General features: G+C 39.8%; 1 protein-coding gene and 1 long non-coding RNA gene across 3 annotated transcripts; one reads left to right on the top strand and one right to left on the bottom strand.

The window, feature by feature from the left end:
- The first annotated feature begins 2,251 nt into the window (after positions 1-2,251).
- Positions 2,252-3,211, top strand: LOC145436489 (uncharacterized). The gene is made up of 2 exons (XR_013914319.1): positions 2,252-3,058; positions 3,133-3,211. It is a non-coding gene; the product is annotated as an uncharacterized LOC145436489 (long non-coding RNA).
- Positions 3,212-8,239: 5,028 nt separating this feature from the next.
- On the bottom strand, positions 8,240-16,948 carry LOC145436488 (sterile alpha motif domain-containing protein 3-like). 2 transcript variants are annotated; one of them, XM_080313851.1, is made up of 10 exons: positions 14,014-16,948; positions 13,813-13,878; positions 13,179-13,253; positions 13,030-13,116; positions 12,462-12,702; positions 12,293-12,392; positions 11,850-12,227; positions 11,629-11,785; positions 11,099-11,178; positions 8,240-8,545 (listed from the first exon to the last, which is right to left on the bottom strand). In XM_080313851.1, the coding sequence occupies exons 1-10, from the start codon at positions 14,240-14,242 to the stop codon at positions 8,285-8,287; spliced, it is 1,674 nt and encodes a 557-aa protein (XP_080169977.1). In that variant the 5' UTR covers positions 14,243-16,948; the 3' UTR covers positions 8,240-8,284. The 2 variants fall into 2 exon arrangements, with proteins under 2 accessions (XP_080169977.1, XP_080169978.1); XM_080313852.1 differs by lacking the exon at positions 13,179-13,253.
- Positions 16,949-17,160: the final 212 nt, after the last annotated feature.

Raw genomic sequence — 17,160 nt, 5'->3', positions numbered from 1 at the left:
AACGAGAGACGCGTGGTATGAAAATCTGATTAGTGGACGCGATATTCGTATAGCCTGCTAACATCTTTTCCGCGTATTGGAGAATTCTCTCATCAGTAGTCATAACATAACCTTCCATACCATCAAACTATATGTAAGGATTGCTAACTTTCTGGTTTGATTGTGTGCTATGACGATATAAGGGGGGGGGGCACAAAATATTCACTGTCATAAAGTGCGTCTAAAAAAGTTAGAGAACTAGTGGACTAAACTAAATATTAATATTTCAAAAATGGATGAATACCAAATAAACTCTTATGAAACCTGTGCTGAATCATTTCCTACAACACGGTCAAAGTTTTTTTGAAATCTCTGACCAGTACCGATGAGGCTTGTTGCAATAATAGCAAAAAAATTCAAGTTTCCAACCAAGGCTTCATCAAACTTGATCACGCATTTGTAGAGATGTTATTCCAATCTTACCTCCAATCTTGACCAAATTTACTGCGGCCAGAAACTTTTCGCACCCTAATGTTCATCAAATGCAATCTAACAGTTTCCGAGCAAGTGAAATGTAAATGTGAACCAAAACATTGTAATTCTGAGTTATTAGGAGGTTTTTTCCTTTTGCATTTATTTTAATTTCACGCACCTTTTCGGTATCGTCCTTATCTCTGACGCCTTACCATTTACATTTCATTATCCTGACTCAGCTCCGAGTAGGCCCAGGGCTGGGCAAAATCAAGTACCTGAGTGATTCGATTCTGAATCACGTATTATGCTTCGAGTCGAGTCGAGTAATACTATAATGCTCGTTGATAAATTAACTTTCAGCGCTGAGGAGCATGTAATTTCAGTGCTCGAATTAGGAATAATTGAAATACGTTCGAGGTTTTTTTAATAAAAGGGCATTCTACATATCAGGAATGAAACATGAATAGCTTGAGATTGTTGCTAATTACGTCGCTACGGTTGTCAAAGAACACCTTTTTACAGAATCAATTACCTTTTTAAAAGTAATTGCAGTTTTAATTATAATTGTAATTGATTACATGTTTAACAGTAATTGTAATTGTAATTGTTATTTGATATTTTTAGCATTGAGTGATTGTAATTGTAATGTAATTTAAACATGCAAGGAAGTAATTGTAATTGTAATTGTAATTGAATTAAAATATTGTAATTGATCCAACTCTGGTCCACACTACATTTGAGTGAACATATCACATATCTCGCAACGCCATTCGGCCTTCCGCGTTTGTCTTGCAAAGGATCTCTCTCATCGTGAATACTACGAAAGGCTAATTATAGTGATGGCGACCTTATACATTCATATATTATGTATATATATCATTGCGGCGACAAAACACAACGGAACGAATGTTTCTGACGAAGGTGAGTACTGTTTAAATGTATATGTACCAGGGTGTCTCGGCTTTTTGACCTTGTGGACCATATGTAAACTTCAAAAATCAAAATTGCCCTGAAATATAATCACGACGAATGCATGCAACTCAATTGTAACATTGAAACCTCACTTAATGCTGTATTTTCGTATTGTAAATTTGTACGTGAATCTGTTGAAGTTTCATCGAGTTGGTGTTGTTATCAGAGGTGGTCAGTAACGAAGTACTTCTACTTTTTCGAAGTACTCAAGTAGTTTTCCTCTACTTTTGGTACTTACTCAAGTATGTCTGATTTCCGCTACCTCTACTTCTACTTCGTAATATTTTGTGATCTACTTACTTACTTTTCGCTATTTTGAGTTTGTCAAGTAGAAGTAGTTCAATCTTCCAATCAGGAAGATAGCCCGAGAAATTTCGGGGCTGTTTTCACGGAGTATCAACACTTAATTTTCATAAAAGTTGGGTAAAGTCAAGAATTTTCATCGCGCTTCGCGCGCAGTGGATACGGCGTAATCAGTATGATTTCACTAAAGTATCAATGAATATAATTTAGGTAGCGGGTTCGCGTGGTTCCGTTCACACCACATTGTCGCCCTTCGCCCATATGAAATAATTCATCACAGTATACATGGCTCATCATAACGTTTGAATCTGATGTTTCGAAATCCAGCATTTACTTGTCATATCGTAATCTAGCCTGTCCATGGCGCGTCCTAACCTGGAAAAGTAGACTGACATTTTTTTTAATCGTTTTAGAGCTGTTTTAGCATGCCACCTCTCTGAACTAAAGTAATGAAATACATGTTCCGCTTTTAGAAGTAGCATTTATGTTTTACTTTCAATTCCCAGTATCATATACTCTCAATACAATATCCATTGTATAATAATATTTATTAACTCGAAGACTTTTCGGGTGCCTCTTTTCAAGAGTTAACGGCACACTAAAGGGATTTGAACAGATTTAAAAGCAAAACCAAAAAGGCAAAGTATGACGCAACAATCAAAATCACAAACCATGAAATTCGCATTGTACCAATGGCAACAATAACAAACTATGAAGTATACGGACATACGGTACTATAGTAGCAACGCAATTCGTAAATAAACAGTTACACACACGAAACACATGAACTAATGGGAAATTTGTAGGTTATAGAGAAAATCTTTTTGTCTACATAAAATAGGTTTGTCCAACTGAATAATAGTAGACTCCAGCACTTTTAGATGAAACAAAGACCTACCACGCGCAATGACAGTGAACATATTGTCATCATAGTGCTGTGCACAGGCGAGGTTTTCACTCAAATGCTGACCGATTGACGAAGCATATGCTTGGTAATCGTCATAGCAGTCTGTTTTGGCAGCCAATTTGCACTGACGTGTGAGCTCCGTGCGAGTATTTGCGCATGTTTTTGACCGAATCAATTTTGGGATATGCTGCTTGATACGCTCAAACAATCTTTGAGATGTACGTCCTACATACCTACTATCACAGTGGCACTTGTATTGGTAAACAACATTACTTGCATTAAAGGCAGGAAGTACATCTTTTCGAGAGTTGGGCAACATGGGTTTCGTTGTGTACACCACATGCGTGTTTACGCTGTAATAACAACGGTGAACAGCCGACTTAATGAGTTTTTCAAAACGGTTGGACACGTTACCTAGCCAAGGTAAGTGTAAAAATGCCGGGCATTTTTCTGGTCCGTATTTGGGAGCTATATCCGATTTTTTCAAAACCCTGGAGATGGAGCATTTTAATATCTGGTCTGGATAGCCATTTTTGGACAGAATCAAGTGGATATCATCCAATTCACGTGACAGTTTTTCCGGTGAACAAATGCGCAAGGCCCGATTGACAAGAGATGAAATAAGGTTTAGTTTACGCCGCTTCGGGCAGAATGAATCCCAACGGATATAATGACCAGTGAAGGTAGGTTTTCTGTACACCGACGTTAAAAACGTTTGTCCTGATCTCTCTACTAAGACGTCTAAAAAGGGAAGGGCAGCATCAGTTTCCTTTTCCACGGTAAATTGTAGAGCTGGATGGAGACAGTTCAATTTTTCGAAGAAATTATCACACTCTCGCTCATTTTTAAAGGCAACAAAGGTGTCATCGACATATCTAAAATAGAGGAGAGGTTTTGCGACGTTTTCAAACAATTTCTTTTCATGGTATCCCACGAATATATCGGCCAAACTAGGTCCCAACGGTGAACCCATCGCAATGCCATTGCATTGGCGGAACATCGTGTCATTGAAGCTGAATTCAACGCTACTAGTAGCAGTTTGCAACAATTCAAGAAATATTTCACGCGGTAGTTTCGGAGGTTCAAGCGTGCCATCATAAAGCGCGTCTGCGCAGATTTCGAAAGTTTCCGACAATGGTACGTTGGTAAAAAGACTTTTCACATCAAATGAGCTAAGAAATACATTGGACGGATTTAATTTGGCGCGTTTTAATTCGTCTACAAACGTGAACAAGTCGCGAACACAGTGGTGCGTATACAAGGGATCGAACTGGCTCAATGACGGTGTTAAGCCTTTGGCTAAATTATGTTGAATATAATAAGAATATAATAGGAATATAATAAGAATATAATAATAACATAATTTAGCCAAATGGCTTAACACCGTCATTGAGCCAGTTCGATCCTTGTATACGCACCACTGTGTTCGCGACTCGTTCACGTTTGTAGACGAATTAAAACGCGCCAAATTAAATCCGTCCAATGTATTTCTTAGCTCATTTGATGTGAAAAGTCTTTTTACCAACGTACCATTGTCGGAAACTTTCGAAATCTGCGCAGACGCGCTTTATGATGGCACGCTTGAACCTCCGAAACTACCGCGTGAAATATTTCTTGAATTGTTGCAAACTGCTACTAGTAGCGTTGAATTCAGCTTCAATGACACGATGTTCCGCCAATGCAATGGCATTGCGATGGGTTCACCGTTGGGACCTAGTTTGGCCGATATATTCGTGGGATACCATGAAAAGAAATTGTTTGAAAACGTCGCAAAACCTCTCCTCTATTTTAGATATGTCGATGACACCTTTGTTGCCTTTAAAAATGAGCGAGAGTGTGATAATTTCTTCGAAAAATTGAACTGTCTCCATCCAGCTCTACAATTCCCGTATTAGGCAATTTCCTACATAATTTACGCTTGGATATATTTCGATGGCTCTCGTCTCCACGCAGGTTCCGAAACATGAAACTGCTTTTTAAATGTTCTTTGGGACCCCCTCCATTCATAATAGGGTAATAAGTTCTTCCTACCAGTTCTATTAAAGGTGAAAATCGACATCGCGTCTGGCACATCTGAATTCCCGTATTAGGCAATTTCCAATATATATTTAACGCTTGGATATATTTCGATGGTTCTCGTCTCCACGCAGGTTCCGAAGCATGAAACTGCTTTTTAAATGTTCTTTGGGACCCCTTCTATTCATAATAGGGTGATAAGTTCTTCCTACCAGTTCTATTAAAGGTGAAAATCGACATCGCGTCTGGCACATCTGAATTCCCGTATTAGGCAATTTCCTACATAATTTACGCTTGGATATATTTCGATGCCTCTCGTCTCCACGTAGGTTCCGAAGCTTGAATCTGCTTTTTAAATATTCTTTGGGACCCCTTCTATTCCTATATGGGGAAAAAGTTCTTCCTACCAATTCTATTAAAGGCGAAAATCGCCATCGCGTCTGGCACATCTGAATTCCCGTATTAGGCAATTTCCCATATAATTAACGCTTGGATATATTTCGATGGTTCTCGTCTCCACGCAGGTTCCGAAGCATGAAACTGCTTTTTAAATGTTCTTTGGGACCCCCTCTATTCATAATAGGGTGATAAGTTCTTCCTACCAGTTCTATTAAAAGTGAAAATCGACATCGCGTCTGGCACATCTGAATTCCCGTATTAGGCAATTTCCCATATATTTAACGCTTGGATATATTTCGATGGTTCTCGTCTCCACGCAGGTTCCGAAGCATGAAACTGCTTTTTAAATGTTCTTTGGGACCCCTTCTATTCATAATAGGGTGATAAGTTCTTCCTACCAGTTCTATTAAAGGTGAAAATCGACATCGCGTCTGGCACATCTGAATTCCCGTATTAGGCAATTTCCTACATAATTTACGCTTGGATATATTTCGATGCCTCTCGTCTCCACGTAGGTTCCGAAGCTTGAATCTGCTTTTTAAATATTCTTTGGGACCCCTTCTATTCCTATATGGGGAAAAAGTTCTTCCTACCAATTCTATTAAAGGCGAAAATCGCCATCGCGTCTGTCACATCTGAATTCCCGTATTAGGCAATTTCCCATATAATTAACGCTTGGATATATTTCGATGGTTCTCGTCTCCACGCAGGTTCCGAAGCATGAAACTGCTTTTTAAATGTTCTTTGGGACCCCCTCTATTCATAATAGGGTGATAAGTTCTTCCTACCAGTTCTATTAAAAGTGAAAATCGACATCGCGTCTGGCACATCTGAATTCTCGTATTAGGCAATTTCCTACATAATTTACGCTTGGATATATTTCGATGGCTCTCGTCTCCACGCAGGTTCCGAAACATGAAACTGCTTTTTAAATGTTCTTTGGGACCCCCTCTATTCATAATAGGGTGATAAGTTCTTCCTACCAGTTCTATTAAAGGTGAAAATCGACATCGCGTCTGGCACATCTGAATTCCCGTATTAGGCAATTTCCCATATATTTAACGCTTGGATATATTTCGATGGTTCTCGTCTCCACGCAGGTTCCGAAGCATGAAACTGCTTTTTAAATGTTCTTTGGGACCCCCTCTATTCATAATAGGGTGATAAGTTCTTCCTACCAGTTCTATTAAAAGTGAAAATCGCCATCGCGTCTGGCACATCTGAATTCCCGTATTAGGCAATTTCCTACATAATTTACGCTTGGATATATTTCGATGGCTCTCGTCTCCACGTAGGTTCCGAAGCATGAAACTGCTTTTTAAATGTTCTTTGGGACCCCTTCTATTCATAATAGGGTGATAAGTTCTTCCTACCAGTTCTATTAAAGGTGATAATTGACATCGCGTCTGGCACACCTGAATTCCCGTATTAGGCAATTTCCTACATAATTTACGCTTGGATATATTTCGATGGTTCTCGTCTCCACGCAGGTTCCGAAGCATGAAACTGCTTTTTAAATGTTCTTTGGGACCCCTTCTATTCATAATAGGGTGATAAGTTCTTCCTACCAGTTCTATTAAAGGTGAAAATCGACATCGCGTCTGGCACACCTGAATTCCCGTATTAGGCAATTTCCTACATAATTTACGCTTGGATATATTTCGATGGTTCTCGTCTCCACGCAGGTTCCGAAGCATGAAACTGCTTTTTAAATGTTCTTTGGGACCCCTTCTATTCATAATAGGGTGATAAGTTCTTCCTACCAGTTCTATTAAAGGTGAAAATCGACATCGCGTCTGGCACATCTGAATTCCCGTATTAGGCAATTTCCTACATAATTTACGCTTGGATATATTTCGATGCCTCTCGTCTCCACGTAGGTTCCGAAGCTTGAATCTGCTTTTTAAATATTCTTTGGGACCCCTTCTATTCCTATATGGGGAAAAAGTTCTTCCTACCAATTCTATTAAAGGCGAAAATCGCCATCGCGTCTGGCACATCTGAATTCCCGTATTAGGCAATTTCCCATATAATTAACGCTTGCATATATTTCGATGGTTCTCGTCTCCACGCAGGTTCCGAAGCATGAAACTGCTTTTTAAATGTTCTTTGGGACCCTCTCTATTCATAATAGGGTGATAAGTTCTTCCTACCAGTTCTATTAAAAGTGAAAATCGACATCGCGTCTGGCACATCTGAATTCCCGTATTAGGCAATTTCCTACATAATTTACGCTTGGATATATTTCGATGGCTCTCGTCTCCACGCAGGTTCCGAAACATGAAACTGCTTTTTAAATGTTCTTTGGGACCCCCTCTATTCATAATAGGGTGATAAGTTCTTCCTACCAGTTCTATTAAAGGTGAAAATCGACATCGCGTCTGGCACATCTGAATTCCCGTAGTAGGCAATTTCCCATATATTTAACGCTTGGATATATTTCGATGGTTCTCGTCTCCACGCAGGTTCCGAAGCATGAAACTGCTTTTTAAATGTTCTTTGGGACCCCTTCTATTCATAATAGGGTGATAAGTTCTTCCTACCAGTTCTATTAAAGGTTAAAATCGACATCGCGTCTGGCACATCTGAATTCCCGTATTAGGCAATTTCCTACATAATTTACGCTTGGATATATTTCGATGCCTCTCGTCTCCACGTAGGTTCCGAAGCTTGAATCTGCTTTTTAAATATTCTTTGGGACCCCTTCTATTCCTATATGGGGAAAAAGTTCTTCCTACCAATTCTATTAAAGGCGAAAATCGCCATCGCGTCTGGCACATCTGAATTCCCGTATTAGGCAATTTCCTACATAATTTACGCTTGGATATATTTCGATGGCTCTCGTCTCCACGTAGGTTCCGAAGCATGAAACTGCTTTTTAAATGTTCTTTGGGACCCCTTCTATTCATAATAGGGTGATAAGTTCTTCCTACCACACTGTAAAAACTGTGGCCACCTTACAGAGGTGTTTCAAAAATCACCCATAGGAGGAGGTATTTGTTCCCACCCTAAGAGGGTGGTGGGCTTCCCACACCTATTTTAGGTGGAATATTTTCCTCCCCTATCCTATCCGTAAACCACCACTTCATCCTATATAGACATCACCTCATCCTATCCGGATATCTTCGTCAAACGACTTCGATGCGCACAACATATATCCACAATAAATCTTCATAATTCACGTGGACATAGATCACAACATCACTTTTATTCCAAACTTTTTCAATTTTCCAATTAATCACGGATTTTTCCGAGTTTGGTTCGAACAGAATAACTGATCTCTTTCACGGGCAAATGAGCCAGAACTGACATGAAAGTCAGAGAATTTTTGATGTTTTTCGAAAACTGAATGTCAAATATCCAGTGGACCGATAGCATCACTGCAAATGCTTCATGGAAGTTGTTGATACTCCCCACTTTTTCACCATCAAAACAGATCGCCCACTCCTTCTTTTCCACAGTAAAGCAAATAGTAGGGTAAGCTGATTTGGGCATCTAAAGAAAGGTTTCGTATTGTGAAACAGGTCAAACATACATATTGGCAGCGTATTATAACTACTAAAAATACTTACTCACTTGAGTAGTATCAAAATACAGTCAAACTACTTCTACTTGTAGCTGCTTTAAAACAATATTTGCACTTGAGCAAAATTCTGTCTTTCTACTTCTACTTCAGTATAGCCTTGTTAGCTACTTTCACCATCTTTGGCTCGGGCATATGAACATTATATGGACTTGACAGGCAGGTGTCAATCGAGTGTGCGGACATCCTGAAATTGCTTTGCGGAACGCCATAATATGTATGCCACTGCTTCAATGCGACCGCAATGAAAAGGTTGAATGGGATCGTCAACAGCAGGTCGTTTGAGCAGGAGTAAATGATCAATTGCTCTCATCTAATTTCATCAGTTGCAGCGATAGAAAATATGACTGCTCTGCTGCTGAATTCCCAGCAACGTCATTAGTTATGAATGGTTGCTAGACTAAAAACAATTTATTAGCAATGGGCTATATACCTTATGGAATATAATGTGTCTAAACAAAGGCCGGGCAACATACTTCCCGCGGGCCGAATCTGGCCCGTAAAGGGATTTTGTTCGGCCCGCGGACAGTTTTACGTCTTACATCAGGGGCGGGCAACATACGGCCCGCGAAGGGATTTTGTCAGGCCCGCGGACAATTTACGGTCTTACATGATAATGTGGCCCGCGGCCCCAGTCTTCCGAGATACCCCAGTTCTTGATTACATACATCAAATTTTAGTGACTGTATGTTATTATATACATGTATATTAGGGCTGTTCAAAAATAACTTTTTTTCCCGATTCAAGCCGGTCACCTCTTAAATCGTCAGGTTGCAGTAGAAAACCTTGCTCACCAAATTTCACTCGATTCCAACCAGTAAAGGCCTCCGCAGATCCAATTAAAATTTTTAATTTATTATGGGAAATTCAAAAAAGAAAATTTCCAAATTTTCCTGCCAACCCCATGAAATTGTTGAGCTGTCTTCAAAGAAGTTGCAAAACAAATTTGAGTCAATTCCGACCAGTAGAAGCGGAGTTATTGGAGTTTTTCGTTGAAATTTCTCGGATTATCCTTGATTGGTGGATAATCCGCGATTTATCAACGAAAAACTTACATACCTCCGCTTCTACTGGTCGGAATTGACTCAAATTTGTTTTGCAACGTCTTTGAAGACAGCTCAACAATTTCACGGGATTGGCAGGAAAATTGAGAATTTTTTTTTTAAATTTTCCATAATAAATTAAAAATTTTAATTGGATCTGCGGAGTCCTATACTTGATAGAATCGAACCAAATTTGGTGTGCAGCGTTTCATAGGGTAACCTGACAATTTAATCAGTGAATGGCTGGAATCCAAAGCAAAAAGTTATTTTTGAACAGCCCTAATGTATATGCGCAGCGAGCGAGTTCGTCGAAGCGAGAAGACTTCCATTATCGGCATTTACCATGTACTCAACTACAATGGCCATTCACACTGCGCCGATATTTCATATTTCGATTCCGTAACTGTCTACTTCAGGGGCGGGCAACATACGGCCCGCGGATACGGATCCGGCCCGCGGACAGTTTTCCGTCTTACATGATAATGTGGCCCGCGGCGCCAGTCTTCCGAGATACCCCAGTTCTTGATTACATACATCAAATTTTAGTGACTGTATGTTATTCCTATAGCTTTGAAGTTACATTGCTGTCGTTGAAATACATTCATTAAATACGATTTATTCCTTGGGTATGTGGATAAATGGGCGAATAATGTATCAATTCAGCATTCCGGCCCGCCAAGTACTTAATTTTCCTATATCCGGCCCGCTGACTGGAGAAGTTGCCCGCCCCTGTCTTACATGATAGTGTGGCCCGAGTCCCCAGTCGTCCAAGATTCCCCGCTACTTGCTGACATAGGTCAAATTTTAGTGACTGTTTGTCATTATAAACATGTATGCACAGCGAGCGAGGGTGGAGCTTACGCGTAAGTTCGTCGAAGCGAGAAGAGTTATTACATTAACGTAATTTACGATGTACTCAAACCTAATGTCAGTTGTGGTAATCATGGTCTTTGTCGACTACAACGGTCATTTACACTAGGCCAATAATTCTTATTTTTGATTCCGTAACCGTCGACTTGTAGCAAGACATACTTCTAGGCTTCTGTAAGACACCGCTTATGCCAGGGGTCGCCAACTCAAAACGGGCGGGGGGTCACTTTCAAATTTCGTAGAAGCCGCGGGCAGCATGAATTCAATATCGAGATAATAGGTCACATAGTTTAACTACCATGCTATCTCGTCACTTACTAAACCCTAATGAATTGATATCTGGATAAAATTGGGGTATCCGGCCCGCCGACTGGAGAAGTTGCCCGCCCCTGGTCTAAACCATAATTACATAGTTGCTCTAAAATGCTAGTTGGGTGATTTTCACAGTGGGGAAAAACGTTGCGACTAGGACTGTCGAATGGTTCTGACAATCATGAATTATGTATAATTGAAATAAAACAACTACTTGATAATATCGATGAATGTTCGTACCTGATCAACCAGGAAGAAGTTTGAATATTTTTCGCCAAAAATGGTAGGTAGACCCACCATCCAGTCTAGATCTTCAGATTCTGTAACACAAAATACAACTAATTTACAGAGCATAAGTTTGTTGTTTGCTAAGGAGGTATTCGTATAGATCAGGCTTGACCAACTTTTTTTCTATTTAGGCCCAATTTCTGATATGAAAACAGCTTACAGCCGCACTCCACCGCACAGTCGGCATGCACTAACTTGAAGTCAAATATCCGCATTAAATTGTCTATTATGTCCATTTATTCATATTGGCTTCCAAGGCTACAGGCTAGCTGCCCCTGACATAGATCAAAAATGCCACAAAAACTGATGCCAAGTCCTGATGTTGATTGCTGTACAATTGATCATGACTAATTAAGTTATACCAAATCATGCATGACAATTAATTACTTGGTTGCATAATTGACGAGATCGTTAGTTTTGTTAAAACCAACAGCCTAATTGCAACGATGTAAGTATAGGAATGCAGAAAGTGAACAACGTACTCATCAGCTTTTGAATGGCTACTGGAACTTGCTTTGCATTTGTCAACAACTGAGCGGAGCTGCACTTGTTTTCTAATATTCTTTTGGTTAGGTCAACTTTACAAAGGTCATCAATGCACCCAGAGGTGTGACAAATTAGTTTCATTTCTTCAAGGACCTGAAAAATTTCAGTTGTTGAGATAATAAAAAAAAAATATTGCGAATATGATGACGTTACCTACCCAGCGGGCACTCTGAAAATGAGGATATACTTCCATCACGTTTCGAGTCGACATACCATCCATAATTTTGTCTCTTCGGTCTTTCAATGTCCGGTTCATCCTGTCCACCATGGTAACAGGATCAGGATACTTTTTACGAAATTCTTCTCTCAAGGCACGTTGATGAGCTAGCACACTTATGTCGTCTTCAGCGGTACTTGGTGGGGGAATGGGGGATTGAATGCGGGGAACTTTACACCTGGTGGTAGTTGTCTCGTTGTCAGCACTGACGTGTTTCTTTTTGTTTCCAAATTTCTTTTTCTTTTGGAGCACTTCTTGCGCCTTGGAAGACCTACGCCATTCTTTAAATTTTGTTCTCAGCGGCTCTTTCCATGATCCCTGAAATGCATCAGATTGAGACAAAAGTCACACTATTCTCATCCATGCATACAGTAACAACTTACATAACCAGATCCATTTGGGAAAAAGATACTGTCCTTCAAGACAGGGTACTTGTTGATCATAGCTTGAAGCACCGTGTTGTATTGTTGTTTTGTGGGATAACTGTAGTGAATAAAGGAATGGTATATTCTTAGTAGGCTATTCCCCTCCGTAAAATTGTTTGCATACTACCGTGCATATTTCCGCAGGTCAAAAAATAGCAGACGCACAATATCCTTTTTAAGGGTTGCAGGAATGGAAGTCACATTCATTCCTTGGTAGCCTTCTAACTGACGTTCCACGTTGTTGGGTAGATTAAATGTATATGTTGCAGCTGACCAATTGAGTTCAGGCTCATACTCCTCATCTTCAGGCTCGATAAGCGGAGTCTTGCTGGGAGCTTCATTGCTGTCATATGTGTGCTCCATTCCATCTTAACGAAGTAGTGAAAACGTTAACCAGCGTTGCCTGTTTTATATCGATATGGAAGTCTTGCGGCCCGCGGCCTCGGCAAATTTTGAAAAGTGGCTCGCGACCCGTTTTGAGTTCGCGACCTCTGATATACACCGTAGCAGTAGGGCTGGGCAAAATCGAGTACATGAGTGACTCGAGATGTCTTATCACTTAAAAATAGAGACTTTTTCCCAACAATGGACTGAGCTTGTTTTGCGTAGCCTACAATCTCAGCAAATGAGACGGATCAAATAGTATTATATTTGGTTATCTCATAATTAATGTTCAAAGCGACTAATATACTGACCAGATCTATCGTTTCCATCATCAGTGCCCATCATTCTGCTAGGAGTTTCATTGCTGAAGCCAACAAGATTTGATTGCTCCATCCCATCTTAAGAAATCAAAATGAATGTAACGTAGGTATATGCTTTATATCGTTTCTGTCAGGGATACCTGGCGTAGAATTGAGGGGGGTCCCCGACAGCATATCTAATGAATCGCTCATCTTCTCGGCAATGCAATAATTACCTGGATTATTATTATTATTATAGATGGTAAAAAGGGAAGTGGCGCATATCACCGATAAAGGTCTGGTGCACCACGTGCAAGGTTAATCGTAAAGAATAATCAATTCAGGACAAATACAAATGAAAATGCTGAGAAAATCATAGCAATACGTTACAAGAATCCACGAATTCGATGACCACCGTAAAAAGTAGCGGGTTAACTAAAAGGTTATAAGTACTGAACGCAAGATGTAGTCCCTCACAATACTGTTACCTGGATAAAGAGATGTGTACTTATGGTAGCAGGGATACTGAAGGAACCAAAATTGGCTTTGCAGCAGTATTAGAGATACAGTTTGTTCCTAATTAGATTAGATTTGGAGCAACACATCTTTTGCAAAATTAGATTAGAATTAGAGCTACAAGTTTCTCAAATTAGATTAGAATTAGAGCATGGAAATATTTCACAAATAAAAAATTTAGTGAGATTACACCAATAGAATTATCCGGTTGTCCAGATCTGTATCACACAGTGGAACACAATATTTGTGACTTTGATCAAACAATCATTGTTGACTCACCGCCAGTGCTATCCAATTGGACGGAAACTGACGAATCGGGCCGTAAATCAGTAAGGAGACATTGATCTGCAACACAGAGAAATGTGGTTGTGTTAGCTGGTCTGAACCAATATCAGTTGGTATTCAGTAATACACAAATCAGATCGTTTTTTGGTAATTTTCAAGTAAATGCTACATGATGTGTATGCAGTGTGTGCTTACCTTCAATTATTTCACGTATTACAATGTCCACTTTGAGGATGTCATATTCTGCAACATCCGCATACTCCAGATCAACATACTGGTCAAATCTTTTGTCAAAGCACTGGATTTTGAAGTCACAGTTATGGAGCTCATCTTTGTATATTTCTGAAACTTTATCTCTTATCTCAGAATCATCGTCGACAGTTATCAGCCGAGAATAATTAGATAGTTTAACTAGCAACTTCATGGCTACCTAAAGAGACAGATTGATTAGAAAATGTTCATGAATGGATGGCATCTGGAAAGCACACGCAGTGATGAAGTCTAATGTAGTTGGACTCATCGATTGAATATAGATCAAATGGTCTGGTGTAGGTTAAATCCTTCGGAGAAAAGACATGGAACACACTGGTCTTGTACACAGAATAAGAATGCATATGACGATGAAATGATGATTTGAGTAATTGCCCCAAAATCTTCCATTGCTTAGCAATAATTATAATGAATTCAACTTTACAAAAAATTGGGCCGTCATCATTTTCATCAACCAAATAAATTCCATTGCATTGAAACTTATCACAACCATCATCGTATATTTTGGCTCTACCAATTTCTGTTTCCTCTGGCCAATTGTCAAACCCTAGTAAGGGAGCATAACAAGGTGGTATTGTTGAAAGTAAAATTTTTTCAATGTCAATGTTTGGTGGGCTATCAGTCAAGCAATTTTCAGATAACATTTCATAACACTTCCTCCGTTGCAAACGATTTGCCACTGTAAATGAAATATTTTTGAAATTTCCGGAACTTCGACTGATTTTTTTGACAATTTGATGATAGCTTTCGTACCTTAGGCACCATAACACCTGCGACAACGGACCATATTTCTGGATTCTGGACGGATAGTGTAACAAGAAATGAAACTTTGGCTTTATAATATGAGGTGCGCATTCCAGAATTGTTCTGTAAAAATCTACCACCAGAACATTCAATTCATTGACCATATCGGACGACACACGTTTTGCAAAAATTATATCAGAAATACGGGAAAATGCAAGATATAGTTCCCAAATCTCATTTTTTTCTGGAACCTCAGTCCCTACTATGAAGCCAAAATGGTTGAACAAACACCAGCATTGTGTAGCCGTCAATGTTGAGACGGATCCTGTAAAACGCGGCTTGTTACGAATTTCGTATTTGCCAAAAGGGAAGGTTTGTACTAACTCGATCAGTTTGGATTTTGTCATAATAGAAAGAATCAGATTGTCAATTATGTATTGAAGCAAATTTGGCATTACTCCGTGTAAAATGTCGTGCATTGCGTCTGGGACTAATCCGTTAATAACATCAAAAGACTCTAGTCCGGCTAAAGGGCTCCCCATTCGAACACCATACGCACTTTGTAGTCTAGAATCTCCAGCAACATCTCGAACATGGCATTCATGGTCAGATATATTACGCATTGAAAACATATCCTCGGAAAACTTGAGTCTTAGTTCGCTGTAGTCACACATGCAATATCTGCAGATTCGGCCATTATTGAAGCATCTTCGAAATCCTCCAATGTCATGACTACCCAGATTATCGGCGCTGATAGTGGCTAGGCCCCCTCGTAACTGTTTAGTTTGGCCATTGGGGAGTGTTACAGTGATACCAGAGGATTCTAATGTTTTCAAATCATGGTATAACGGTTCAAGTACAGCTGCGTAACCTACCTTCTTAACAATTGAACTTTTCACAATGATGACAGGATGAATATTTCTAAGGTTTGAAAGATATTTAGTCTCAACGTTGCCCAGAACAAAATAGAAACAAGTTAACTTATGGACTATTCTAGAGCTTCCAAGAGGATTACACAATTCGAGATCATCAACGTATAGATGAATACGCAACAGGTTGCGATCGGATTTGAAAAAAGGATGTTCCATGAATAAAGTTCCGTCACAGAAATTGTTCAGCAAGCCATTATAGCTTTCAGAAAGGCTTCTGTCCATGCTCTCTGTTACATCTTTGTGACAGATGTATTTCTCAAGAACACGCAATAACGGAATATAATGATACTTCAAATTATAGTTTTGCAACGGCCACTTTTCAATTGGCTCGATCAAGCCTATGCGAAGCAATGACCTCGTAAAAAAGTACTCACTCTGTGATTGATCAATTACTTGTCCCAAGTCTACTTGGGAAATGTCTTTATAATCCTGCATTATCCTAATGAATTCCAGCATAATATGTCGGGCAGCAGACCTGGGAAGCGTGAATTTCTCTAACATGGATAAGTTCAACTTCAGGCAGGCATCCTTGAAAGTGACCGAGCTTGGTGTTGATGCGAAGGCAGTAGTTTCACATGACTGCTGAATATATCCAGGATTTTCGCTCACCACAAGATCACTATTGTCATCCATCAGTTCAGCAGATCCGCTTGCCTGTACCGTGATGTGATGGCAATTTAAATGCATCCTGTAGCTGTGGTACGTGGTGGCAGTGTGATTGCACGATCCAATTTTACAGATGAACACCTGACAGGTTGGATGATAGCCTCGCAAATGGCTGAGCAAGTATGTTCGACACGAGAAAGCCTTTATAACGCATCCCTCAACAGGGCAAAGCCAATCCATAATCATAAACCTGATATCTCCCTCTCGTATACTCAGCGGACTCGCAAAAACTCGATTCTCCTCTCTGTGCGTTGACGGCGCCGATTTTTTACCACCCGAACTTTTTAGTAATTCAACAGCGAATCAGAAGCAGGTATCGGTCTGACGATATCTTTCACCGTCTGCATTATTATGACGGAACAGTCAAAATCACAGACCATGTAACTCGCACCGTAACAATGGCAACAGCAAACTTCAAACTATATGCGGTAACGGTAATGGCCGCTCAACGGACGATTGGGTAATTGTTGATTCCAACACTTTCAAATTGAACAAATATCTGCTCCCCCTAATACTGAGAGAGAGATTAAAATTCCATTCAAGGATTATGTGCTTAATTTGCATGGTTGGCCGATAAATATTATCTCGCTTCCTCTGTGTATCGCAGTGTGTGCAGTCACACAATCACATATTACTATCTCTTCGGCCTTCATGTGTTTGTTTAACCAGCCACCTTGCGCACATACTTTCAATTTAGCGACATCAACCCCGAATATGCACCTAACGCCAG

The sequence above is a fragment of the Botryllus schlosseri genome, chromosome 3, assembly GCF_051294905.1.
Source record: "Botryllus schlosseri isolate E-star chromosome 3, Bs_hap1, whole genome shotgun sequence".
NCBI lineage: Eukaryota > Metazoa > Chordata > Ascidiacea > Stolidobranchia > Styelidae > Botryllus > Botryllus schlosseri.
Note: the sequence above shows the minus strand (reverse complement) of the source record. Positions and strands in the feature narration are given on the sequence as shown.